A 27602-nucleotide genomic window follows, 5' to 3' on the forward strand; every position below is an offset into this window, starting at 1 on the left:
AAGTTCAAAACCAGCCTGGCCAACATGATGAAACCCTGTCTCTACTAAAAGTACAAAAATTAGGCCAGGCGCGGTGGCTCACACCTGTAATCTCAGCGCTTTGGGAGGCTGAGGTGGGTGGATCACTTCAGGTCAGGAGTTTGACACCAGCCTGGCCAACATGATGAAATTCTCTCTCTATTAAAAATACAAAAAAAAGTAGCTAGGCGTGGTGGCACATGCCTGTAGTCCCAGCTACTCGGGAAGCTGAGGCTGGAGAATCACTTGAACCCGGGAGGCAGACGTAGCAGTGAGCCGAGATCTTGCCACTGCACTCCAGCCTGGGCAACATATGACACTCCGTCTCAAAAAATAATAAACAAACACATAAATAAAGTCCAACAAAATAAAATGTCCCTAGCCACAAGGACTCACAAAGACCACCCCCCCAAGCACTGTTTACAAAGTGCTCGCCCCATTTGTAGGAACTGTAATACGAGGCCAGTCCCACCCAGAAAGAGGGCCTTTCAGCCAGTAGTCCATACCTGTTCTCATAGATGTCCTGGATCTCATACACCTTCTGGTCAATGACATCGCTGGAGACACGACTGGCCTGTAGCTCATACACTTTCTGGTCAATCAAATCTGAGACAGTTTTGTGGAAATACTGGATGAAGTTTTTGATCACCTCAGGGATCACCTGATAGGTTTGCTGTTCATACTGACGTTCATAAGCAAGATCCTGCTTTGGATCTCCTGGAGGTTGGATAAAACAAACACAGAGTGCTTTCAAACCCACATACATGATAGAACAAAATGGCAAGACCGCCCCAGAAACTAAACTCAGGTCTGAGTAAAATTCCCTTTTGAACACTCAGAGATACAAACATCTCAAGTCACTCCCAATCTCATTGTCCCTGTTTCTTCAAAAATATTACCACGACTTAAAGTTATTTTTCACTTATTATCTGTTTTGCACCCTTCTCCCAAGTCTAGGAAGTCGGAATCTTGTCTGTCTTGTACTCAGATGTACCCTCAGGGCCTAGAAAAGTATGAGTTAGAGGGGAGAGAGGCAAGACTGTTGGAATGTAAGTGGTAACAGGTATTTAATATTTCTTGAATGAATAACTGTCACCTTCTAAATATATGACTTGTGGCAAGTTAGTATTAAATCTCTGTGCTATATTTTCTCTTCTTTTTTTGTTTTTTTTTTGAGACAGTCTCACTTTGTCCCCCAGGCTGGAGTGCAGTGGCATAATCTCCGCTCACTGCAAGTTCCCGCCTCCTGGGTTCAAGCCATTCTCCTGCCTCAGCCTCCTGAGTAGCTGAGACTACAGGCGTCTGCCACCATGTCCGGGTAATTTTTTTTTTTTTTTTGTATTTTTAGTAGAGACGGGGTTTCACCGTGTTAGCCAGGATGGTCTAGATCTCCTGACCTCGTGATCTGCTCATCTCCGCCTCCCAAAGTGCTGAGATGACAGGCGTGAGCCACCACGCCCGGCCTATTTTCTCCTCTTTAGGAGACAACAGTAATGTACAGAACCGCTGTAAGAATTAAACAAAATATTGCACACAACGTACTTAGAACAATGGATAACACTGACTACTAAGTCCAGTCACTATAACATTTCAGGAAACCTCCCAAAAGATTTCATCTGGGCTTGGTTTGAATTAAATTTTTCACATCAAGATTTTCTTCTTTGGGCCAGGTGCAGTGGCTCACGCCTGTAATCCCAGCACTTTGGGAGGCTGGGGCGGGTGGATCACCTGAGGTCAGGAGTTTGAGACTAGTCTGGACAACACGGCGAAATCTCGTCTCTACTAAAAAAAAAGTAAAAAATTAGCCGGGAATGGTGGTGGGTGCCTGTAATCCTAGCTACTTGGGAGGCTGAGACAAGAGAACTGCTTGAATCCGGGAGGCGGAGGTTGCAATGAGCAGAGATCGCATCACTACACTCCAGCCCCGGGGAGGAAAGAGGGAGACTCCATCTCAAAAAAAAAAAAAAAGGTTTTCTTCTTTGGCTAATAGTTTACACAAGAAAACCATAGCCCGGTAAGTAATCCTTCTCTTCCGAGACTGAGGTGGACTATGATAAAAAGCCTGGTTTATTAGGCTTTATACAACCCCACGCACCAGCAGGTAATGACTGACTCCAAACCTGGACCACCAAAGAGCAATTTTTAACAGGTGCCTGTCAGAGCTGGTTCTAAGACATTGCAAAGGAACTGATCCCTACGAGTACTCAGCCAGCCTAAGCCGTGGTCTCACCTGTGTGCATATCATAGTCGCTCGGATAAGCGTAGGGGTCATAAGCCGCCTAGAAGGAAAGAGACAGTCAGGAAAGTCGCCAACTCGTGAATTCAAAACGCTCATCCTAGAGTCTAGATGCCAAGCAGAGAGCTAAGGATACAGAGGCGGATAAGACACTGTGCCTGGCCGGGCGCGGTGGCTCAAGCCTGTAATCCCAGCACTTTGGGAGGCCGAGACGGGCGGATCACGAGGTCAGGAGATCGAAACCATCCTGGCTAACACGGTGAAACCCCGTCTCTATTAAGAAATACAAAAACACTAGCCGGGCGAGGTGGCGGGCGCCTGTAGTCCCAGCTACTCGGGAGGCTGAGGCCGGAGAATGGCGTGAACCCGGGAGGCGGAGCTTGCAGTGAGCTGAGATCCGGCCACTGCACTCCAGCCTGGGCGACAGAGCGAGACTCCGTCTCAAAAAAAAAAAAAAAAAAAAAAAAGACACTGTGCCTGCCTTTGAGGAACTCACACGCCTTAGAGAAAAGCGACAGTAAACAGACAATGACAATACATTAAGGGTGCAAAGGACAAGAGGCTGTGGGAATCAGCGAGATTTGACCTGACGGAGCCCACACCAAAATAACTCAGGTGCAGAAACACAGAAATGTCTAACAAGCCTTGGTCTCCGGTCTTAGAAAGGGGAAGGACAAGGGAACCGGACACGCGAAATGGGCGGGCAGAGCCAGGGTTGTCTAGGGGCCGGGAACAGAGGGAGCAGCCTGAGGGCCGCGCGGCAGGTAGGCCGGAGCTGGCCGCGGCCCAGAAGCTGCCTCGCGCCGGGACCCACATCCAGAGGTCCCACAGATCTCCCCGGCGTGAAGTTCACCGCGCGCTTAGGGCCACCTTACCTCCGACTCATAATCATCAGCAGGATACGACATGGCTACCGGGCTCACAACCACCGCCGGAAAGACCGAAACGAGCGGCCCGCGCCTGCGTCCTGAGGCCGGAAGTTCGGCCCCCCTCGGGCCTGCCGGGAAACCGGAAGCCTTTCCGAGGCCGCTGGCCATCTGAGACAGCCATATCAAGAAGGAAGAGGTTCCGGGCTCGGTGGCTCACGCCTGTAATCTCAGCACTTTGGGAGGTCGAGGCGGGCGGATCACCTGAGGCTGAGGTCGGGGGTTCGAGACCAGCCTGACCAATGTGGAGAAACCCCGTCTCTACTAAAAATACATAATTAGCCGGGCGTGGTGGCGCATGCCTGTAATCCCACCTACTCGGGAGGCTGAAGTAGGAGAGTTGCTTGAACCCGGGAGGCGGAGGTTGCGGTGAGCCGAGATCGCGCCATTGCACTCCAGCCTGGGCAACAGGAGCGAAAACTCCGTCTAAAAATAATAATAAGAGGGTTACAAGTAGCCTGAATTTTCTTTTCTTCAAATAGAGGCTTCTCAAAGAAGGTGAATCTGTGATACTAGTGTAGATTCAGATATAAAGACACGTATTTGGGGTAAAGGAGGGGCAAAGTTACAGAAACCAGAAAGAATGCCACACAAAAGATGGCCGGCTTCTCGCGTGAAGGGAGATTCGGATACGGGGACCTGATGGATTTAGTTGTAAGCGGTTTGCCTGCAGTGAGTAAATTATTAAAACGTTCGGACTTAACAAGATGGCCGGGCGCGGTGGCTCAAGCCTGTAATCCCAGCACTTTGGGAGGCCGAGACGGGCGGATCACGAGGTCAGGAGTTCGAGACCATCCTGGCTAACACGGTGAAACCCCGTCTCTACTAAAAAATACAAAAACTAGCCGGGCGAGGTGGCGGGCGCCTGTAGTCCCGGCTACTCGGGAGGCTGAGGCAGGAGAATGGCGTAAAAACCCGGGAGGCAGAGCTTGCAGTGAGCTGAGATCCGGCCACTGTACTCTAGCCTGGGCGACACAGCGAGACTCCGTCTCAAAAAAAAAAAAAAAAAAAAAAAAAAAAAAAAAAAAACGTTCGGACTTAACAAGACTAAACTTACTGGGGATAAAAGTTGAGATTTGGCCGGGCGCGATGGCTCATGCCTGTAATCTCAACACTTTGGGAGGCTGAGGCGGGTGGATCACCTGAGGTCAGGAGTTCGAGACCAGCCTGGCCAAAATGTCGTAAACCCCGTCTCTAGTAAAAATACAAAAATTAGCCGAGAGTGGTAGCGTCCGCCTGTAATCCCAGCTATCCAGGAGGCTGAAGCAGGAGAATCGGTGGAACCCGAGAGGCAGAGACTGTAATGAGCCAAGATCGTGCCACTGCACTCCAGCCTGGGCGACACAGCAAGACTCAGTCTTAAAAAAAAAAAAAAAAAATTGAGATTTGGTCCTATGCAGTAAGAGGGCATGGAAAACAGGAGCCACCCAACTTTGGACATTAAAGTTGGAGCAGGCAAAGATGAGGCCAGCTGTGTCGCGAAGCCTGGGACAGGGGCAGCTCTTGAGTACACCGGGTTCGAGTCTGGGGGAAACCGTCAAACTAGAGATGGGGTTATAAAACAAACCAATAAAAACCAGTGTATGAGTCAAGGAGGGACCTTAGTTCCACCACTGATTTCTTGTGTGACCAGGACTCTCTGGGTCCCTTTGTCACGCTGCCCTCCTTGCTTTTCCCACTGAGGCACACTCCACCTCTGGGATTTTGCACTCACTGTTATCCAAGTCTAGAATCGAATGCAGCGGTGCCCCCACTCCCATTCCCTTCCCCATTGGATATCTGCGTGGCATCTTCAGGTGTCTGCTCTGATGCCATTCACTCGACCTCCTATTTAGAATTGCAATGCCCGGCCCCAACTCCCTATGCTGCGTTATTGCTTTCTGTTTCTTCCTTGCGCTGTCACCAGAGGTGATACAAATTTGGAAATAATGGAGCTTAAGCTTTACAGACCTTCGATTTGGTTCAGGACCCTCCCTGAACCAAGGAAGAGTCCCAGTCTCATGTCCTCATGGTCCTTTGCTTTTGTAAAATTTGTGAAATATTTTTATTGCGGAAACCACCTTTGCAAAAATTATAACAGTGAGAAAATAATGACAGTGAAAGAGATCTGATCTAACCAACCCTCATCTTCCATTTAATCTCCAGACTGCCCTTAATCATTCCTGGCTCAAACCAAGCTAACTTTGGGAGACATTTAGTTTCTAGTTTTTTTGTTTGTTTGTTTTTTGTTTTGAGACAGAGTCTGGCTTTGTCGTCCAGGCTGGAGTACAGTGGCCACATCTCAGCTCACTGCAAGCTCCACCTCCTGGGTTCAGGCCATTCTCCTGCCTCAGCCTCCCAAGGAGCTGGGACTACAGGCACCCGCCACCACGCCCGGCTAATTTTTTTTTGTATTTTTAGTAGAGCTGGGGTTTCACCGTATTCGCCAGGATGGTCTTGATCTCCTGACCTCATGATCCACCCATCTCAGCCTCCCAAAGTGCTGGGATTACAGGCGTGAGCCACCGCGCCCAGCCAGTTTCTAGTTTAAATGATAACAACCAGTGGCTGGGCGCCGTGGCTCACGCCTGTAATCCCATCACTTTGGGAGGCCGAGGCGGGCGGATCACGAGGTCAAGAGTTTGAGACCAGCCTGACCAATATAGTGAAACCTCGCCTCTACTAAAAAAAAAAAAATACAAAAATTAGCTGGGCCTAGTGGCACGCGCCTGTAATCCCAGCTATTTGGGAGGCTGGGGCAGGAGAATCGCTTGATCCCGGGAGGTGGAGGTTGTAGTGAGCCGAGATCACACCACTGCATTCCAGCCTGGGCAACACGGCGAGACTCCGTCTCAAAAAATAAATACATACATAAAATAAATAAATGATAATAACCTTTCTCCAAGACCTGGCACTGTGGCTCACACCTGTAATCCCAGCACTTTGGGAGGCCAAGGCAGATGGATCACCTGAGGTCGGGAGTTTGAGACCAGCCTGGTCAACATAGTGAAATCTCATCTCTACTAAAAATACAAAATTAGCCGGGCATGGTGGCATATGCCTGTAGTCCCAGCTATGGGCTGAGGCAGGAGAATCACTTGAACCCAGGAGGTGGAGGTTCTAGTGAGCTGAGGTCGCACCACTGCACTCCAGCCTGGGCAACAAGAGCAAAACTCCGCCTCAAAAGAAAAAAAAAAGAAAAGAAAAGAAAGGAAAAAAAGAAAAGAAATTACCTGAAATCTTATAGCCCATATATGACAGGAATTTGATACACGTTGCTCCAATTTGACAACAATTCTCAAAATGTTCATGACATTTGAGAAGGAGTTGTGAAGTCAGAAGATTTTCTTTTTTTTTTTTGAGACGGAGTCTTGCTTTGTCACCCAGGCAGACTGGAGTGCAGTGGCGCGATCTTGGCTCACTGCAAGCTCCACCTCCCGGGTTTGCACCATTCTCCTGCCTCAGCCTCCCAAGTAGCTGGGACTACAGGCGCCCGCCATCACACCCAGCTAATTTTTTTTTTTTTTTTTTTTAAAGTAGAGATGGGGTTTCACGGTGTTAGCCAGGATGGTCTCAATCTCCTGACCTTGTGATCCACCTGCCTCGGCCTCCCAAAGTGCTGGGATTATAGGCGTGAGCCACCGTGCCTGGCCATTCAGAAGATTTTCACTGGGCCGAATGTGGTGGCTCATGCCAGCACTTTAGGAGGCCAAGGTGGGAGGAGCACTTGAGCTCAGGAGTTCAAGATCAGCCTGGGCAATATAGTAAGACCCCATCTTAAAAAAAAAAATTGGGGCCTAGGCACTGTGGCTCACGCCTGTAATCTCGGCATTTTGGGGTGCAGAGGCAGGAGGAGCCCTCGAGGCAAGGAGTTCAAGACTAGCCTGAACAACAAAGGGAGACTATGTCGGCAAAAAAATAAAAAAAAAAAATTAGCCAGGCATGGTGATACACGTCTGTGGTCCCAGCTACTCAGGAGGCTGAGGTGGGGAGGAAAGCTCGAGTGCAGTGAGCTGTGATCACACCACTGCACTCCAGCCTTAGTGACAGTGAGAGATCCTGTCTCAGCACTTTATCCATTACGGGGCAGACGAGGAGAGTACAAATAAACATAGCATTTTTCTCCATATAGTACAATGATAAACCTCACAATGGCGACCTGCAAACACTGAAAATTCTGGAAGTGCTTTTCCAATTGTAAGAGATTTTTTTCTTTTTTTCTTTTTTTGAGATGGACTCTCGCTCTGTCACCCAGGCTGGACTGCCATGGCACAATCTCAGCTCACCGCAACCTCTGCTTCCCAGGTTAAAACGACTCTCCTGTCTCAGTCTCCTGAGTAGCTGGGATTACAGGTATGCGCCACCACACCCGGCTAATTTTTGTATTTTTAGTAGAAACGCGGTTTCATCATGTTGTCCAGGCTTGTCTTGAACTCCTGACCTTGTGATCTGCCCATCTTGGCCTCCCAAAGTGCTGGGATTACAGGTGTGACCCACCATGCCCGGCTGAAAGATTACATTTTAACTGGGTTGAGTGAGAGGGTTTATATATGGCAAAAACTTTTGCCTGGACACAAGACTTGGTCCCATGAGAGCTGGGCAACAGTGAATGAGTCTCTTCCCTCTGCTTTTCAACTCTTCTATAAAATAGGGACAGTCCTTCTTGCCTACTTTATAGAAGTGTTTGTGGGGTACGGGATTGTGAGAAGTTTTTACGAAAAGGTGCACCCATGAAATGTTGCTTGAGGAACACTTATTTGTTTCCTGGTCTCCTCCCATTGGACTGTGAGCATCTCAGGGGCACCAAGTCTGATCCTGTGTCCAGGACCTGGCAGTCAACTGGCTCAGTGACTGGCTGTCGAACTAAACTATTGCTCTAATGTAATCACTTTGTATTACAAATCTTTGTAAATCAGCTATCTACGTCGGGGTTACCTAGAGAACTCTGACTAAAGGAAATCCATTGCATTTAGACACTATGACTCACAGTGTGTAGTGATATCTCCAAATTTCAACACATTTTCCCTTTCCCACGTACATTATGCATTTGTGGGAAGTTCTTTTTTTTTTTTTTTTTTTTTTTTTTTGCGTTCATTGATTTACAACATCTATATCTATCTACATGAATAGCGTGGCTTCTTCATTTTCCTTTGTGAGTGCCTGCAAATCATCTTAATCTGATTGGCTGTTATCTGCTTGTTCTTTCGTTAGACCGGGAAATGGAGAGGAAAAAGAAAAAAAGAGACCGGGCGCGGTGGCTCACGCCTGTAATCCCAGCACTTTGGGAGACCGAGGTGGGCGGATCTCGAGATCAAGAGATCGAGACCATCCTGGCCAATATAGTGAAACCCCATCTCTACTAAAAATAAAAAAATTAGCTAAGCGTGATGGCGCGCGCCTGTAGTCCCAGCTACTCGGGAGGCTGAGGCAGGAGAATCGCTTGAACCCAGGAGGCGGAGGTTGCAGTGAGCCAAGATCGCCAACCTGGCGACAGAGTGAGACTCCAAAAAAAGAAAAAAAGTGTCTGAAATGCCATTTTATGGGCTCCGGTAGCGACGTAGCGCGAAAGCCAAAGTCACTTTAAGTTTATGATTGGTTATTATGTCTGTCAGTCACGTTGCCGGAAATCCTGTCCAATTATCCTGCTTATACTGTGCCCTCCCTTTCCGATTGGTTTTGGGAGGGGTTTAAGCTGGAAGGGTCGTCATTGGTTCGCCGCTACGGCTCGGCCTGAGCCCACCCCGGCTCGGTTGCCGTGGTTTCAGGCCCGGCCAGCCCGCCCGCTAGCTGACAGCGCGACTCAGATAGGAGGGAAGTAGGTCCGTTGGTCGATCGGGAACGAGGCTCCGGCGGCCAGGCCCGCGCGGAGCCGTTGCCATGGCAGCCGCCGCCGGGGACGCGGACGACGAGCGGCGCTCGGGCCACTCGAGCTCGGAGGGCGAGTGCGCGGTGGCGCCGGAGCCGCTGACGGGCGCTGAGGGCCTCTTCTCTTTCGCCGACTTCGGGTCTGCGCTGGGCGGCGGCGCGGGCCTCTCGGGCCGAGCGTCCGGCGGGGCCCAGTCGCCGCTGCGCTACCTGCATGTCCTGTGGCAGCAGGATGCGGAGCCGCGCGACGAGCTGCGCTGCAAGATCCCCGCCGGCCGACTGAGGCGCGCCGCCAGGCCCCACCGGCGGCTCGGGCCCACGGGCAAGGAGGTGCACGGTGAGCTGCGCGAGCGGCGCGGGGGCCCGGGGCGGAGCAACCCGGATGAGGGGCGGGGCTTTGGAGGACGGCTGGCGGCGCTTTGGTCGCCCCCGACCCTCAGTCGCGGTCCCCCGACGTCTGCGCTGAGGGCCACACTGACCCTTGAGTCTCCTTTCAGTAATGACGGTGATGATGGTTTTTTAAAAAGTCTTCCTGCTCTGAGACAGTCACCCCAGACTTCTCTCACTGGGGAATTTCTGAATGGAAACTTCCCATGACTCGGAACACTTATTGGTGGATAATAAAATGAGGCACTGGAGAACACTTTTATTATCAGGGAGAGGGGAGGCCAGAACCTGCAGCCAAGTCGTATCAGCTTGTTTAAATGCACGGACTTGGACTCCTTTACCACGTTAAGACCTTAGGGCAAATGATAGACCCTTTAAACTTTAGTTTACTTTTTAAATTTTTTTATTTTTTATTTTATTTATTATGATTATTATTATTATATTTTTTGAGACGGAGTCTCTCTCTGTTGCCCAGGCTGGAGTGCAGTGGCGTGATCTCGGTTCACTGCAACCTCCGCCCCCCGGGTTCAAGCGATTCTCCTGCCTCAGCCTCCCCAGTAGCTGGGGTTACAGGTGCCCGCTACCACCCCTGGTTAATTTTTGTAATTTTAGTAGAGATGGGGTTTCGCCATGTTGGCCAGGCTAGTCTCGAACTCCTGACCTCAGGTGATCCACCTGCCTCGGCCTCCCAAAGTACTGGCATAACAGGCATGAGCCATTGGCCTGGCCTCAGCCTTAGTTTTCTCATTTGTAAAATGGGATGAGTTAAGTAAGGTAATGGATGTTTAGTTGTTATGCTGCTTTTGTTGTGCCCCAAACATGCTGATACATGATCATTTGTCCTCACAAGAACTCTTTGAGATATAGGAATTCTTCCCATTTTACTGAAGAGGAAACTGAGGCTCAGAGAAATTGTCTTATTCCAGGTCACATAGCAAGTGGCTGTTGCTGATATTAGAATCTGGGTCAGCCCGACTCAAACTCCTGCTCTGGTATATCTACCATATTGTCTTCTATATTACATGGGTGACACGGAAACCCAGGCACTGAGAGATTAAGAATGGGGACTTTCGGGATTTCTTCCAGGACTGGCTATGACTAGCCATATTTTCGTCATGTTGCAAAGATTAAGAATTTGTAAGTGTTGTATAGACTGTACAGTGCTGTATGAAAGCAAGGAATTGTTATGTATCTGAATTGCAATTTTTGACCATATCTCCAATGACAAAAACATTGCTTTCCATTAGCCATTGGAGGGGGAAAAACTTTCTGCTTAGGAAATACCAAATTTAGGCAAATCATTTGGGAACGACCTGCTTTGAAGGAGAATATAAGATGATCTGTGTGACCAGCTCACAAAGAGCTTCCATGTAAATCATTTACAATAACTCAGGGCTGGCAGAACAACTCAGCCTTGTTGTGCAGATGATAGACCTGAGGCCCAGCGGGGTTAACTAGCTTGCTCAAGGTCACCCTGCGACTACAAGTGATAGAGAGGAAATCTGGTTCCAAAAAAAGTCTTGGAGGATTTGCAGGAGCATGTGGCCTTTGTACTAGCTCCGCCTCATTTCAAGTTCCTCCTTGTTCCCAGGGCACTGTCTTTCTTTTCTTGTTTGAAGACAGAGTGTCACTTTACCACCCAGGCTGCTGCGCAAGTGGTGCAATCTTGGCTTACTGCCTCAGCCTCCCAAGTAGCTGGGACTACAGGCCCACGCCACCACACCCAGCTAGTTTTTGTATTTTTAGTAGAGAGAGGGTTTTACCATGTTAGATAGATTTAAGTTAGAACTTAACCTAAGATTTAGAAATATGTTTTCTTTCTTTTTTTTTTTTTTTGAGATCGAGCGTTGCTCTGCCACCCAGGCTGGAGTGCCGTGGGGTGATTTTGGGCTCAAGTGATTCTTGTGTCTCAGCCTCCTAAGTAGCTGGGATTACAGGCATGCACCACCACACCTGCCTACTCTTTGTATTTTTATTTTATTTATTTATTTATTTTTATTTTATTTTACTTATTTATGTATTTATTTATTTATTTTGAGACGGAGTCTCATCTGTCGCCCAGGCTGGAGTGCAGTGGCGCAATCTTGGCTCACTGCAACCTCTGGCTCTCAGGTTCAAGCGATTCTCCTGCCTTAGCCTCCGGAGTAGTTGGGATAACAGGCATGCACCACCATGCCTGGCTAATTTTTGTATTTTTAGTAGAGACAGGATTTCACCTTACTGGCCAGGCTGGTCTCAAACTCCTGACCTCGTGATCCACCCACCTTGGCCTCTCAAACTGTTGGGATTACAAGCGTGAGCCACTGCACTCGGCCTTTTTTTTTTTTTCCCTTTTTTTTTTTTTTTTTTTTTTTGGTGACAGTCTCACTCTGTTGCCCAAGCTGGAGTACAGTGGCACAATCTTGGCTCACTGCAACCTCTGCCTCCTGGGCTTAAGCGATTCTCCTGCCTGAGCCTCCCAAGTAGCTGGGATTATAGGTGTGCACCCCCATGCCCAACTAATTTTTTGTATTTTGCTATAGACAAGGTTTCACCATGTTGCCTAGGGTGGTTTCAAACTCTAGAGCACGGGCAATCTGCCCGCCTTGGCTTTCCAACGTTCTGGGATTACAGGCATGAGTCACCACGTCTGGCTATTTTTGTATTTTTAGTAGAGATGGGGTTTCACCTATTGGCTGGGCTGGTCTTGAACTCCTAGCCTCAAGTGATCTACCTGCCTTGGCCTCCCAAAGTACTGGGATTATAGGCATGAACCACCGTGCCCGGCCATCATAGCTTTTTTTTTTTTTTTTTCTCCCTGAGACAGAGTCTCGCTTTGTCTCGCAGTGACGTAATCTCAGCTCACTGTGGCCTCCACCTTCTGGCTTCAACCCATTCTCCTACCTCAGCCTCCTAAGTAGCTGGTATTACAGGCGCACACCACCACACCCAGCTAGATGGCTATTTTTTTGTTTTTGTTTTTGTTTTCTAAGACAGAGTATCACTCTGTCACCCAGGCTGGAGTGCAGTGGCACGATTTTGGCTTACTGCAACCTCCACATTCTGGGTTCAAGCGATTCTCCTGCCTCAGCCTCCAGAGTAGCTGGGATTACAGGCATGCGCCACCACACTCGGCTAATTTTCTTGTAGTTTTAGTAGAGACGGGCTTTCACCATGTTGTCCAGGCTGGTTTTGAACTCCTGGCCTCAAGTGATTTGCCTGCCTCGGCCTCCCAAAGTGCCAGCCAATGACTGTTTTTTTAAACTAGCATGTTACTCTCTTTACAGCTCTGAAGAGACTGAGGGACTCAGCCAATGCCAACGATGTGGAAACAGGTGAGTGTGCACAGTGGGTTCAACTACAGGGACCCATGGGCTGGTTGGGGAAGGAAAAGGCCAGGTAATCAGTATATGGGAAGGCAGTCTACAAGCTCACCCCCTTGGAGCAGGCTCACGTATTTATTGTCTGACTGTGCAGTCATCTTGCTGAAGGTAAGTCTAGCTTAGACACTTACTTTCCCCATGCTCCCCTGTCACTTTGAACTTCCTGATGTCATAGCATTTACCACCCTGTGGAATCCTTGATGGTGGAGACCACGTATACTTTTGTATCCCTGGCAGCCAGCACAGTCCTCTGCAAAGAGTAGGCACTCACTTTGGAACTTCTGGTTAATGGGAGTGAATACTCAACTTAGCTGCCACAGCCAGGTGAGGTGGCTCATGCCTGTAATCCCAGCACTTTGGGAGGGTAAGGCAGGAGGATCACTTGAGCTCAGGAGTTCGAGACCAGCCCGGACAACATAGGGAGACCCCGTCTCTACAAAAAGTAAATGTTGGCCGGGCGTGGTGGCTCACACCTATAATCCCAGCACTTTGGGAGGCCGAAACGGGCAGATCACGAGGTCAGGAGATCGAGACCATCCTGGCTAACATGGTGTAACCCCGTCTCTACTAAAAATACAAAAAAATTCGCTGGGCATGGTGGCGGGCGCCTGTAGTCCCAGCTACTTGGAAGCCTGAGGCAGGAGAATGGTGTGAACCTGGGAGGCAGAGCTTGCAGTAAGTTAACATTGCGCCACTGCACTCCAGCCTGGGCGACAGAGCGAGACTGTGTCTCAAAAAAAAAAAGTAAATGTTAAAAAAAAAAATTAGCCAGATGTGGTAACTTGCTCCTGTAGTCCCAGCTACTTAGGAGGCTGAAGTGGGAAGATTGCTTGCGTCTGGGAGTTTGAGACTTCAGTGAGCTACGATTTTGCCACTGCACTCCAATCTGGACGACAGAGTGAGACCCTGTCTCAGACCAAAAAAAACAAACAAAAAATCCCCAAAACATTAGCTGCCAGGTGATCATCTACACGGAGCCACCACCTTCAGCTGCTCAGTGAGACCTTGTGGTAGTTACAGGTCAGATGGTTCTCAACTTGTTTAGTTACATGAGCATCTGAAAGGCATGGCGGGGCTCCTAGAAGGACACCACGCTGTCTGGTTTTTGTTGTTCTCCAGTGTTCACTAGTCAATAGTATCAAAGGTACAAGGACACTTTATACAGTAAGAAACTTAATTTTATCCACTGACTTAAAATTCTTTCTGTGAATCAGGAAAAAGTGGTATATTCGTCTTCTATGGCTGTTTTAACAAATAACCACAAACTTAGTGGCCTAAAAACCACAAATTTATTATCATACAGTTTTGTGGGTCAAAAGTCCAACATAAGCCTCACCAGGCTGACACAGAGATGACGGCAGGACTGCATTGCCTTCTGGAGGCTCTAAGGGAGAATCTGTCTCCTGCCTTTTCCAGATTCTACTGGCTGTCCACATTCCTTGGCTGATGGCTGGCCTCTTCCTCCATCTTCAAAGCCAGGAACAGTGGGCTGAGTCCTTCTCACTTTGACCTGTCGCTGGTTCTAGTAGCAGGGACAAGTTCTCTGATTTTAAGAGTTTGTGGTTGGGCACAGTGACTCATGTCTATAATCCCAGCATGATGGGACCCGAAGCAGGAGGATTGCTTGAGACCAGGAGTTCAAGACCAGCTTGGGCAAAATAGTGAGACCCTGTCTCCACAAAAAAAAAAAATTTTTTTTTTTTTTTTGAGATGGAGTCTTGCTCTGTTGACCAGGCTGGAGTGCAATGGTATGATCTTGGCTCACTGCAACTTCCACATCCGGGTTCAAGCAATTCTCCTGTCTCAGCCTCCTGAGTAGCTGGGACTACAGGCGTGTACCACCAGGTCTGACTAATTTTTGTATTTTTTTTTTTTTTTTTTTTTTTTTTTTTTTTTTTTGAGACGGAGTCATGCTCTGTCACCCAGGCTGGAGTGCAGTGGCCGGATCTCAGCTCACTGCAAGCTCCGCCTCCCGGGTACACGCCATTCTCCTGCCTCAGCCTCCCAAGTAGCTGGGACTACAGGCGCCCGCCACTTCGCCCGGCTAGTTTTTTGTATTTTTTAGTAGAGACGGGGTTTCACCGTGTTAGCCAGGATGGTCTCGATCTCCTGACCTCATGATCTGCCCGTCTCGGCCTCCCAAAGTGCTGGGATTACAGGCTTGAGCCACCGCGCCCGGCCAATTTTTGTATTTTTAATAGAGACGGGGTTTCACCATATTGGCCAGGCTGGTCTTGAACTCCTGACCTCGTGATCTGCCCGCTTTGACCTCCCAAAGTGTTGGGGTTACAGGCGTGAGCCACAGTGCCCAGCCTATAAAAAATTTTAAAATTAGCCAGGTATGGTGGCACATACCTGTGGTTCCAGCTACTCGGGTGTCTGAGGTGGGAGGATAGCTTGAGCCTGGGAAGTCAAGGCTATAGTGAGCTCTGTTTGTACCACTGTATGAACGAGCCTGGGCAGCAGAGCGAGACTGTCAAAAAAAAAAACAAACCTCATAATTAGATTGGAATAATCCAGGATAAGCTCCTCATCTCAAGGTCCTTAGCCTTGGTTAAATCTACAAAGTCGTTTTTGCCATGTAAGTTAACATATGCACAAATTCAGGGACTAGGGTGTGGACATCTTTGGGAGCCATTATTCTGCTTATCTCAAGTGGAATCATTCTGTTTTGGTGGCAGGATGCTGTGATCAGCAGCTGAAGTGTGAGCATTGGTTGAGGGCCATGGGTTAGGAGAGCCCACTTAGACCAGATGTGGAGAGGGGATTGTTTAGTGCAGGGAGCTGAGGTGTTGCACCACAGGTTTTGAGCTGGTTTTCTTGCTCCTGGTGTAGCAATAGTCAGCAGGCTCGGATGCTGGAGAGTTTTTCAGCTTTCTTCACTTCAGTCTCTTTTTCCATGAACTATAATATGTTGCAGTATTTAAGCAGCAACCCAGATTGCTTTTCAAGAAAACGTAATAAGCATTCTTTTTTTTTAATATGTCTAATGTGTAACCAGAGAATATTTTAATTATATTCGTATTTCCACAGAAAGTCTAGTTTGTCTTGAATCAGGTGGTTTTATTATTTTGATAGCAATGCTGTAATTTTTCTTTTTTTTTTTTTTTTGAGACGGAGTCTCGCTCTGTCGCCCAGGCTGGAGTGCAGTGGCGCGATCTCGGCTCACTGCAAGCTCCGCCTCCCGGGTTCACGCCATTCTCCTGCCTCAGCCTCCCGAGTAGCTGGGACTACAGGCGCCCACAACCGCGCCCGGCTAATTTTTTGTATTTTTAGTAGAGACGGGGTTTCACCGTGGTCTCGATCTCCTGACCTTGTGATCCACCCGCCTCGGCCTCCCAAAGTGCTGGGATTACAGGCGTGAGCCACCGCGCCCGGCCTGTAATTTTTCATTCAGAGCGTCTTAGATTGACAGGTCCCTGCAGGACTCTGTAGGATTAGCATCTTTGCTCTTCACTTTGATGGTTAGCATTTTGTGTTCCCTCTGTGAATGTTTGTTTGGTTTTTGTATAGTTTATTTTATTTTATTTTATTTTGAGATGGAGTCTCCCTCTGTCGCCCAGGCTGGAGTGCAGTGGCACGATCTCTGTTCACTGCAAGCTCTGCCTCTCAAGTTCATGCCATTCTCCTGCCTCAGTCTCCTGAGTAACTGGGACTACAGGTGCCTGCCACCACGCCCAGCTAATTTTTTGTATTTTTAGTAGAGACAGGTTTTCACTGTGTTAGCCAGGATGGTCTTGATTTCCTGACCTCGTGATCACACCTGTAATCCCAACACTTTGGGAGGCTGAGGCAGAAGGATGACTTCAGTCTAGGAGTTCGAGACTACGCTGTGCACCGTATAGAGATTTTATCTCTACAGGGCCAGGTGCGGTGGCTCACACCTGGAATCCCAGAACTTTGGGAGGCCAAGGCGGGTGGATCATGAGGTCAGGAGTTCGAGATCAGCCTGGCCAATATGGTGAAACTCCGTCTCTACTAAAAATACAAAAAAAATTAGCTGGGTGTAGTGGTACATGCCTGTAGTCCCAGCTACTTGGGAGGCTGAGGCAGAAGAATCATTGAACCCGGGAGGGGGAGGTTGCAATGAGCCGAGATCGCACCACTGCACTCCAGCCTGGGCAACAGAGCGAGACTCTTGTCTCAAAAGAAAAAAACAAGATATTTTATCGCTACAAAAAATAAAAAAAATTAGCCAGGCATGATGATGTGCACCTGTAGTTCCAGCTACTTAGGCTGAGATGGGAGGATTGCCTGAGCACAGAAGGTGAAGGCTGCAGTGAGCTGTGATCGTGCCATTGCATTCCAGCCAGGGTGACACAGCATGACCCTGTTTTAAAAAGTAAAAATAACAAAATAACAAAAACATTAAAAAAAAAAAAAGTGTTGTGGAAATTAGAGAAACATATAAGAAAAACATCGATGTCCGCAAAGGAACTAATCTGTTAATATTTTGCTGAATATCCTTCAAGGCTTTTTTTCCTATACACTGGAATTTTCTTTATGGGCTAACTTGCAAACTGCTATATACACATGTTGTAGCCTGCATAATTTTTTGTGTATTACAAACATTTTTTCAGGCCAGGTGCGGTGGCTTACACTTGTAATCCCAGCACTTTGGGAGGCTGAAGTGAGCGGATCACCTGAGGTCAGGAGTTCAAGACCAGCCTGACCAATACGGTGAAACCCCATCTCTACTAAAAATACGAAAATTAGCTGGGCATGGTGGCAGGCGCCTGTAATCCCAGCTACTTGGGAGGCTGAGACATGAGAATTGCTTGAATCTGGGAGGCAGAGGTTGCAATGAGCCGAGACCCACCACTGCCCTCCAGCCTGGGCAACAGAGCGAGACTTCATCTCAAAAAACAAATAAATATTTTTTATAGTCTTTGTAACCTTTTTTTTGGTAGAGATGAGGTCTCACTATGTTGTCCAGGCTGGTCTTGAACTCCTAGGCTCAAGTGATTCACCCACCTCGGCCTCCCAAAATGCTGGGATTACCCGTGTTGTTGTTGTTGTTGTTTTGTTTTGTTTTGTTTTTGTTTGTTTTGAGACGGAGTTTCGCTCTTATTGCCCAGGCTGGAGTACAATGGGGTGATCTCGGCTCACTGCAATCTCTGCCTCCCAGGTTCAAGCGATTCTCCTGCCTCAGCCTCCCAAGTAGCTGGGATTACAGGCATGTACCACCACACCCAGCTAATTTTGTATTTTTGGTAGAGAAGGAGGTTTCTCCATGTTGATCAGGCTGGTCTTGACCTCCCAACCTCAGGTGGTCTGCCCGCCTCGGCCTCCCAAAGTGCTGGGATTACAAGCGTGAACCACCGTGCCCAGCCCCGTGGTTTTTTGTTTTGTTTTGAGATGGGGTCTGGCTCTGTCACCCAAGATAGAGTGCAGTGGTGCGATCTTGGCTCACTGCAGCCTGTGCCTCCCTGGCTCAAGCGATTCTACTGCCTCAGTCTCCCCAGTAGCTGGGATTACAGGTGTCCACCACCACGCCTGGCTAATGTTTGTACTTTTAGTAGAAACGGGGTTTTGCCATGTTGCCAAGGCTGGTCTCGAACTCCTGACCCAAGGTGATAGACCCATCTCAGCCTCCCAAAGTGCTGGGATTACAAGCATGAGCCACCGTGCCCAGACTCTCATCAGCTTTTTCTTGCCATTTTTATTCATTTATTCAGCCAGTCTGCATCATTAGTGAAACATATTACTTGTATGACACTATGTTTGACACCAAGGTTATAAAGATAAAACAAGGCCAGGCACGGTGGCTCACGCCTGTAATCCCAGCACTTTGGAAGGCCGAGGCAGGCGGATCATGAGGTTAGGAGATCGAGACCATCCTGGCTAACACGGTGAAACCCTGTCTGTACTAAAAATACAAAAAATTAGCCGGGCGTGGTGGCAGGCACCTGTAGTCCCAGCTACTTGGGAGGCTGAGGCAGGAGAATGGCGTGAACCTGGGAGGCGGAGCTTGCAGTGAGCCGAGATCGCACCACTGCACTCCAGCCTGGGTGACAGAGCAAGACCCCGTCTCAAAAAAAAAGATAAAACAAGAAATATACAGTATAGGCCTGGCACAGTGACGCTTGCCTGTATTCCCAGCATTTTGGGAGGCTGAGGCGGGCAGATCTCTTAAGGTCAGGAGGTCCAGACCAGCTTGGCCAATGTGGTGAAAACCTGTCTTTACTAAAAACACAAAAATCAGCTGGACATGGTGGCATGTGCCTGTATTCACAGCTACTTAGGAGGCTGAGACAGAAGAATCACTAGAACCTGGGAGGTGGAGGGTGCAGTGAGCCGAAATCGTGTCGCTGCAGTCCAGCCTGGGCAACAAAATGAGACTCCACCTCAAAACAAAAAGTACAGTATAGTTGGAGAGGAAGGATGTAATGTGATATTATTTCCAAAAACACGTACACACACACAAAAGTAAAGTTAGTGTTTAATTGAAGAGGTGTAAATTTTGGAGCCAGAAAAACATGGGTTTATATTCCAGCTTTGCCTCCTGTTATCTGGGTTAATGTAACTTACATCCTTTGTAATGTCTTTGACCCGAGGTGTCCTGGTCTGTAAAATGCACTTGACACCATGCTGGGTCATTGAGGGGTTCAGCATTCAGGTACCTAATGCCTGACTGGTGCTCATTGTATGGTAACAATTCCCCTAAAATAGCACAAGATGTTAATAGTAGAGGAAGAGGAAGAACAGGTCACTAAGTGGGTATGGAAGTGGGAGGGGCTGACTCAGCTTGAGGAGACAGCTGGATTCCTGGAGAGGAAGCTGTCGGGACTTCATCTGAAAGGACTCAAGTCCTTGAGAGGTTTACTGGGTGAAAGAGACTAAAACGTCTGCTCTAAAATGGCATTTGGCAGCAATTTTCTCCATTTTAGCTGGACATGTACATTAGTACATAATGCGTCACATTTATAGTGCCTCCCTACTTTTCAAAGAAGGAATTTCATATCCATTATTTTCATCACAGCAGCTCTGGAAATTAGCAGGGCAGATATTTCCATTTGCTGGTGAACTGGGACCCACATCCAGGCCTTTGTACTCCCAAGTCAGTCTTTCCACTGCCCCATGCTGTTGGCAATGTACTCCTTTTTCATCCTTTTTTCCTCTATATAATTTCAAATGACCAGTCTTTAAGCTCAGAGGTTCATTTTTCTGCTTGTTCAAGTCTGCTGTTGAAGCTATTATATGTTTTATTTCATCCATTGACTTCTTTAGCTACAGGATTTCTGTTTATTTGCTTTTTTTCTTTCTTTCTTTCTTTTTTTTTTTTTTTTTGAGACAGGATCTTACTCTGTCACCGAGGCTAGAGTGCAGTGGCACATTCTCGGCTTACTACAACCTCCTCCTCCTAGGTTCAAGCGATTCTCCTGCCTCAGCTACCCAAGTAGCTGGGATTACAGGCGCCTGCCATTATGTCCGGCCAATTTTTGGATTTTTTCAGTAGGGACAGGGTTTTACCATGTTGGCCAGGCTGATCTTGAACTCCTGACCTCAGGTGATCCACCTGCATCAGCCTCCCAAAGTGCTGGGATTACAGGCATGAGCCATTGCGCCCAGCCTGTGGATACTTTTACTCAGAGTTATCTCCATGAGATTCACCCATGAATACTACCTGTATCAGTAGAGTCTTCCTTCAGCATCCTCGGAGGATTGCTGCCTGCTGGGAACAAAGCATAGGCCAATAGCTTGGGCAGCTGTTTGCAGCCAGAATGGATGTGTATCCAAGCTGAGGTCAAGGGAGGGGGGCCGCTCTCTATGCTAGGGATTCTTGTGACTCTAAAATTTCTGATCCTGAGGGCCTAGAACCTCCTATGTATCACTAGGCGTGTAGTTTGAGCACACAGAATCCATGGCCCTCAGTTATGCCCTCAGATGAACAAGTCGCTTGTTCCCATGGGACCAGCATCCAGGAACGGCTGCTTTCCTATGCATTGTCGATGTCTTGTCTAGAGGTACCCCCTGAGCCTCCCTCTCCATCCCTCGAGTCTGCAGCTTAGCTAACATCGCCGCTTTCTCCCCCTTTCTCCCTCTGTCTTGGTGGTGTCAGTGCAGCAGCTGCTGGAAGATGGCGCGGATCCCTGTGCAGCTGATGACAAGGGCCGCACAGCTCTACACTTTGCCTCCTGCAATGGCAATGACCAGATTGGTGAGTCCTAGGGAGGGAGGAGGGAGTGGGGCTGGGCAAGTAGTATCTCTGCACAGGCCTTCGGGGAGATGCTGCTGCTGTCTGCACAGCCTTGGGATGCTCAGTTGTCCTGGATATAAGGAAGACTTGGCACTGCAGTGCCCTGCCCTTCTCCCTCCATTAGCCTGTGGAACTGGCACTGCTAGACTGGGGCAGGGTAAACCTGGGGGAGATAATATGTTGACTGAGGGTGAAGGGATGTCTCCAACTAAGAGACTACTGGAGAGTCCAGGGCCCAGGCCTTTAAGACATTCAGGTAACATTTACTCAATGCCAACCACAGCAGCAGGACAGCTTTTCTTGTTTTTTTTTTTTTTTTTTTTTTTTGAGACGGAGTCTGGCTCTGTCACCCAGGCTGGAGTGCAGTGGCGCGATCTCGGCTCACTGCAAGCTCCGCCTCCCGGGTTCACGCCATTCTCCTGCCTCAGCCTCCCGAGTAGCTGGGACTACAGGCGCCCACAACCGCGCCCGGCTAATTTTTTGTATTTTTAGTAGAGACGGGGTTTCCCCGTGGTCTCGATCTCCTGACCTTGTGATCCGCCCGCCTCGGCCTCCCAAAGTGCTGGGATTACAGGCATGAGCCACCGCGCCCGGCCCCATTCTACTGTTGATAGACATTTGTGTTGTTTCCAGGTTTTAGCTTTATGAGTAGAGCATTGTGAACATTCTTGCATATGTGATTTGTGGCTGTAAGCACTCATGTATCCTCCATAAACCTAGGAATGGCATTGTTGGTCACTAGGTTACACATGTAGTTAGCTTTGGTAGGTGCTACTAAACCTTTTCCCAAAGGGGATGTACTGACACACTCCCACTCCCCACCAGCAGTGTAAGAGAGTTCCACCTTTCTCCACGTCCCTGCCAGTGCTTGCTGTTGTCTCTCTTTAATCTTAGCCCTTTTGGTGTCTCATAGTGGTTTAATTTGCATTTCTCTGATGGCCAATAATGTTGAGTGCCTCTTCATGTGTTTATTGGCTTTTTTTTTTTTTTTTTTTTTTTGAGATGGAGTCTTGCCTGTCGCCCATGCTGGAGTGCAGTGGCGTGATCCCAGCTCACTGCAACCTCCACCTCCCGGGTTCGAGTAATTCTCCTGCCTCAGCCTCCCGTGTAGCTGGGACTACAGGCACGCATCACCACACCCAGTAAATTTTTTTATTTTTAGTAGAGACGGGGTTTCACCATGTTGGCCAGGCTGGTCACAAACTCCTGACCTCAGGAGATCTGCCTGTCTCGGCCTCCCAAAGTACTGGGATTACAGGCGTGAGCCACCACGCCCGGTCCATTTGTTTTTTTTCTAACTTTAAGTTCTAAGATGCATGTGCAGAACATGCAGGTTTGTTACATAGATATACATGTGCCATGGTGGTTTGCTGCACCCATCAACCTGTCATCTAGGTTTTAAGCCCCTCATGCATTAGGTATTTGTCCTAATGCTCTCCCTCCCCTTGGCCCTCACCCCCTGACAGGCCCCAGTATGTGATGTTCCCCTCCCTGTGTCCAATTATTGACCATTTTTACATCCTCTTTTATGAATTATATGTTCAAATCTTCTGTCCATTTTTTTAAAAACAAGGTTTCTGTCTTTTTTTGAGACAAAGTCTCACTCTGTCATCCAGGCTTACGTGCAGTGGCATGATTACTGCCCACTGCAGCCTCAATCTCCTAGGCTCAAACAATCCTCCAGCCTCAGCCTCCCAAGTAGCTGGGATTACAGGTGCACACCACCATGCCCAGCTAATTTTTTTTTTTTTTTTCTGGAGATGGAGTCTCTCTCTGTTGCCCAGGCTGGAATGCAGTGGTGCTATCTTGGCTCACTGCAAGCTCTGCCTCCCGGGTTCACGCCATTCTTCTGCCTCAGCCTCCCGAGTAGCTGGGACTACAGGCGCCTGCCACCACACCCGGCTAATTTTTTGTATTTTGTTTAGTAGAGACGGGGTTTCACCGTGTTAGCCAGGATGATCTTGATCTCCTGACCTCGTGATCCGCCCACCTTGGCCTCCCAAAGTGCTGCGATTACAGGCGTGAGCCACTGTGCCCGGCCCCTACTTTTATTTATTTATTTATTTATTTGAGACAGAGTCTCACTCTGTTGCCCAGGCTAGAGGGCAGTGGTGCAATCTCGGCTCACTGCAAGCTCTGCTTCCTAGGTTCAAGCTATTTTCCCACCTCAGCCTCCTGAGTAGCTGGGATTACAGGTGCACGCTACCACACTCAGCTAATTTTTTATTTTTAGTAGAGACGGGATTTCCCCATGTTGGCCAGGCTGGTCTCGAACTCCTGACCTCAGATGACCCGGCTGCCTTGGCCTCCCGAAGTTCTGGGATTACAGGCATGAGCCACCATGCCCGGCCATGTTCTTAATTTTAATGAATCCAATTTATGAATATTTCTTTTCTTTTTTTTTTTTTTGAGACAGGGTCTGGCTCTGTTGCCTAGGCTGGAGTGCATGGCACATCTTGGCTGACTGCAACCTCCGCCTCCTGGGCTCAAGCCGCCCTCCCACCTCAACCTTCCAAGTAGCTGGCACTACAGGTCTGTCACCACTATGCCCAGCTAATTTTTGTATTTTTAGTATAGAGAAAGGGTTTCTCCATGTATCCCAGGCTGGTCTTGAACTTCTGAGCTCAAATGATCCACCTGCCTCAGCATTCCAAAGTGCTGGGATTACAAGCCTGAGCTCCCATGCCTGGCCTTTTCTTTCTTATGGTTAGTATTTTTGTGACCTATTTAAGAAATCTTTGCCTGCCCAAGATGTTCATGTTCTTCCAGAAGCCTGACTGTTTTAGCTTTCACACTTAGGTCTATGGTCCCTTTTGAATTAGTTTGTGTATACGGTGTGAGGCTCAGCCTGACCTCCCTGTATGATGTCTGGGAGCCAAGCTACCTGCCTATGCATCCCTCTGGGTATTGGCAGACCCTGATGGTAATACAGCCACCCCTGAGGTGACCCCAAGAGTGCCAGGAGGGAGAGGTTATCCATGGAGCTCAGCATCATTTATTGACTTAATTCCCCCCATGGTGCTTGGCTGTGGGAGAAGCAGAAAATGCCCTGGAGAGCCTTCACCAGTAGCAGCTGCTATTGGAAGAACTTTACTTAACCCTTCAAGTCTCATTCCTACACCTGCATAGGCCAAGAGGCCCTCCCCAAATCCTCAGTTCCTGGTTCTCAAGGCCTTGCACATGAACTCTGGTAAGTGAGTGAGTGAGTGAATGAATGAAGTAACATAGCCATCCATGCTTGCATTCCGTGTCCCCTACTCTGAGCCAGTCTCTCTAGCGAGGTTAGGGGTTCAGGGTCCAGGCAATGGAAGCCTCTGACAGCTCCTCTTGGGTTTGCCTGTCTCCAGTGCAGCTGCTCCTAGACCACGGTGCTGATCCTAACCAGCGAGATGGGCTGGGGAACACGCCACTGCACCTGGGTAAGCATGTCAGAAGTCACTAAGACCACTCATTTGCAGCAAAGAAAGGCTCTTTAGATGAAGAGCCTGGGGCCCTGCATGCTCCCAGCAGTATCTGTGGGTGTCAGGGAAGATCCTAGGCCTGCACTCCCGGAGCTGCCCTCCCCAGCAGCCTGTGTCCCGTGGGTCATTTAGCAGTTGGCTGTGCCCTCGACAGAGCCAATTTAGCAACCTAGGCTAGCCCAGCAGCACTCAGCACTGTGACTCACAGTGAGGCAGATCCCATCTCCAGGCCTCAGTTTCCTCTGCTGTACAGGGAGGGAGTTGAACTTGGCTGCCGAGTCCTACCCAGCTGTTGCCTTGGTGATACCTTCTCAGTAGGCATAACTTGGCACAGGCATCTGGGAGACACAGCCCTGCTCCCTCCAGTGGCCACACAGAGCCAGGCTCTGGTGGTCCTGGATTCTTTTTTTTTTTTTTTTTTTTTTTTTTTTTTTGAGATGGAGTCTTGCTCTGTCGCCCAGGCTGGAGTGCAGTGGCCGGATCTCAGCTCACTGCAAGCTCCGCCTCCCAGGTTCATGCGATTCTCCTGCCTCAGCCTCCCGAGTAGCTGGGACTATAGGCACCCGCCACCTCGCCCGGCTAGTTTTTTGTATTTTTTAGTAGACATGGGGTTTCACCGTGTTAGCCAGGATGGTCTCAATCTCCTGACCTCGTGATCCGCCCGTCTCGGCCTCTCAAAGTGCTGGGATTACAGGCTTGAGCCACTGCGCCCAGCCAGTCCTGGATTCTTAAGTCTCTGTTCTTCTTCCTCAGCGGCCTGTACCAACCATGTCCCTGTCATCACCACACTGCTACGAGGAGGTATGTGGTTTCTTCCCCTCTCTGTCCTCTCTCTCCCCCACTCACCTCCAGAATGCTCACCTTAGCTGGTACCTGCAGGGGCCCGTGTGGATGCCCTGGACCGAGCTGGCCGCACACCCCTGCACCTGGCCAAGTCGAAGCTGAACATCCTGCAGGAGGGCCATGCCCAGTGCCTGGAGGCTGTGCGGCTGGAGGTGAAGCAGGTGAGTACCCCTCCTGTGTGGAGCCCACGGCACCACAGCAGCACTGGACAGATGCTGCCCTAACCACAGACACACCTGCCTCTGGCCCCAGGGCTCCTGGGTGTTCACACTGACCCCAGTTGGCGCCTGCTCCACTGTGCTTTCTGGAAGCAGCATCAGCCTCTCTGCCTCCCTGGGAACCCAGGCAGCTCAGCTCACCCTCTTGTTCCAGATCATCCATATGCTGAGGGAGTATCTGGAGCGTCTAGGGCAACATGAGCAGCGAGAACGCCTGGACGACCTCTGCACCCGTCTGCAGATGACCAGTACCAAAGAGCAGGTGAGCTGCAGCCGCAGGCCCAGACCCAGGGCCTGGCAGGAACCTCAGGGCCAGTCCACCCTGCTCCGATGCCACCAGACACTCATATGAGAAAGAGGCTGTGAGCTGGGACCAGCTGCAGAGGCTAACACCTGTAATCCCAACACTGTGGGAGGCTGAAGTGGGAGGATCACTTGAGGCCAGGAGTTCAAGGCTGCAGTGAGCTGTGATTGCCACTGAACTCCAGCCTGAGTGACAAAGCAAGGCCCTATCAGAACATGTGGAAAAAGGCAAAAATTATAAAAACAAGCAACAACAACAACAAAAAAAAACAGAACAAGGCCCTGTCTCCAAAAAAAAAAGTGGGGGAAAGAGACTGTGATTGTGGGGTTGCAGGCTTCAAAGCCTTCGTTCACTTCCTTTGAAGTTGCCAGTGGCTAGTGTATGTTCATGGCACTGCCCTCTAGGACAGCCCTAGGCCACCTGGTGTCAAAGATTAACCCTTGGTCAGCTGCTGCATAGTCAGAAGCCACCACACACCCTGGGAGGAGAGACCGTGCCTGTGTTCTGTGCCTGTGGGATTGTGGAAGAGACCCGGGAGCCTGGCACACCCCATGTCCCATAACAGAGCCTCTGTCCCGTCCTGCAGGTGGATGAGGTGACTGACCTCCTGGCCAGCTTCACCTCCCTCAGTCTGCAGATGCAGAGCATGGAGAAGAGGTAGCAAGAGAGGCTCCCTGCCTTCCTGTCACTGCCCCACCCTGCCCCACTGCTGTCTCAGTACCAAGAAAAAGCCCAGCAGCATCTGGGACTTGGAGCTGCACATGTCTGGTGAGGACCTTGCCCTCACCCACAGATGCCATGGGGCAGAGATGCTCTTTCCACGGCCTCAGAGCCACTCCCAGCCACAGTCTCCAGCATCTCTGTGGACAGGGATCACAGCTCCCAGCTTCTTCCAGTTCCTGCAGCACCAGACCAGCCTCTGCAGCTGCACTTCAGCTCCGCAGACCTGCACTGTCCCAGCAGACCTCACTTGCCCCATGGCCTTCATGGCGCCTTTCAGGCCTCAAACCCTTCTCTGCGTTCCATCCTGGCCACAGGCTTGTTGCAGTCAGCAGGTGTGGGCTTAGGCGGGTACCCTGTGGCCATGGGGACTGCGTGGGGCCCTTAGTTGGTTCTGTGCCTCTCACCAGCACTTAGACACGTCACCAGACTTTCAAGGAGATACTGCAGTGAGTTTCTCTGGTTGGAAGGGGAGGGATGGTGAGTCCTAGACCTTAAAAATACAAGGTTAAGAGGGATCCCAAAGCAAAAAATCCCAACCCTTTTCCTCCCAGTCATTGAAACACCAAAACTATTATACCGGAGGGTGTAATGGTTTTGCAGTCTGGTTGTGGTAGGCCAGTAGTGGCCCCCCAAGATACCTATGTCCTAATCCCAGGAACCTGTCAAAATTACCTTATATGGCCAAAGGGGCTTTGCAGATGTAATGAAGTTAAGGATCTTTGGTCGGGAAGATTGTCCCGGCTTGTCCAGGCAGGCTTGATGTCCTCATCTGGGTCCATATAAGAGCAGAGCAGGTGACGGGAGAGCAGGTGGGAGGTGTAGTGATGGAGCAGGAAACTGGAGTTGAGGGCAGCTCAAGCCGCGGAGTCCAGGCCACCTCAGAGCCAGGAAACACATTCTCCCACAGAGCCCTGCAAGGCCCCAGCCCTGCTCCCACCTGGACTGGCTCAGTGAGGCTGATTTTAGAATTCTGGCTGATTTTAGAACTCTTAAGGGAATAAATTTGTGTTGTTTTAAGTCACTAAGTGTGTGGTAATTTATTGCAGCAGCAACCAGAAACTAGTATTGTAATGAAGCCCC

At 49.3% G+C, this 27602-nt stretch overlaps 3 protein-coding genes across 11 annotated transcripts in view; 1 reads left to right on the top strand and 2 right to left on the bottom strand.

Annotated features, from left to right (window-relative positions):
- The window catches only part of EIF3L (eukaryotic translation initiation factor 3 subunit L), a 40142-nt gene extending 36833 nt beyond the window's left edge, over positions 1 to 3309 (bottom strand). Inside the window, exons 1-3 of one of the 2 annotated variants that reach the window (XM_050806212.1) lie at positions 3130 to 3309; positions 2249 to 2297; positions 525 to 735 (exon numbers count right to left, since the gene is read on the bottom strand). In XM_050806212.1, the coding sequence (XP_050662169.1) occupies positions 525 to 735; positions 2249 to 2297; positions 3130 to 3291 (422 nt within the window). In that variant the 5' untranslated portion in view covers positions 3292 to 3309. Of the gene's footprint in view, positions 1 to 524; positions 736 to 2248; positions 2298 to 3129 lie in introns of those variants that run through there. The other variant, XM_050806213.1, reaches the window with a different exon arrangement.
- The window catches only part of POLR2F (RNA polymerase II, I and III subunit F), a 242822-nt gene that overhangs the window by 190231 nt on the left and 24989 nt on the right, over positions 1 to 27602 (bottom strand). The window lies entirely within an intron of this gene.
- ANKRD54 (ankyrin repeat domain 54) lies at positions 3763 to 27543 on the top strand. 3 transcript variants are annotated; one of them, XM_050806348.1, is made up of 8 exons: positions 3763 to 3852; positions 12678 to 12725; positions 20841 to 20934; positions 24321 to 24392; positions 25188 to 25235; positions 25314 to 25438; positions 25650 to 25757; positions 26386 to 27543. In XM_050806348.1, exons 2-8 carry the CDS (start codon positions 12705 to 12707, stop codon positions 26458 to 26460), a joined length of 543 nt encoding a protein of 180 aa, XP_050662305.1. In that variant the 5' UTR covers positions 3763 to 3852; positions 12678 to 12704; the 3' UTR covers positions 26461 to 27543. The 3 variants fall into 3 exon arrangements, with proteins under 3 accessions (XP_050662305.1, XP_050662303.1, XP_050662304.1); XM_050806346.1 differs by lacking the exon at positions 3763 to 3852 and adding an exon at positions 8833 to 9361 and having other exon boundaries at positions 20836 to 20934; XM_050806347.1 differs by lacking the exon at positions 3763 to 3852 and adding an exon at positions 9245 to 9361.

This window comes from Macaca thibetana, chromosome 10 (assembly GCF_024542745.1).
Source record: "Macaca thibetana thibetana isolate TM-01 chromosome 10, ASM2454274v1, whole genome shotgun sequence".
NCBI lineage: Eukaryota > Metazoa > Chordata > Mammalia > Primates > Cercopithecidae > Macaca > Macaca thibetana.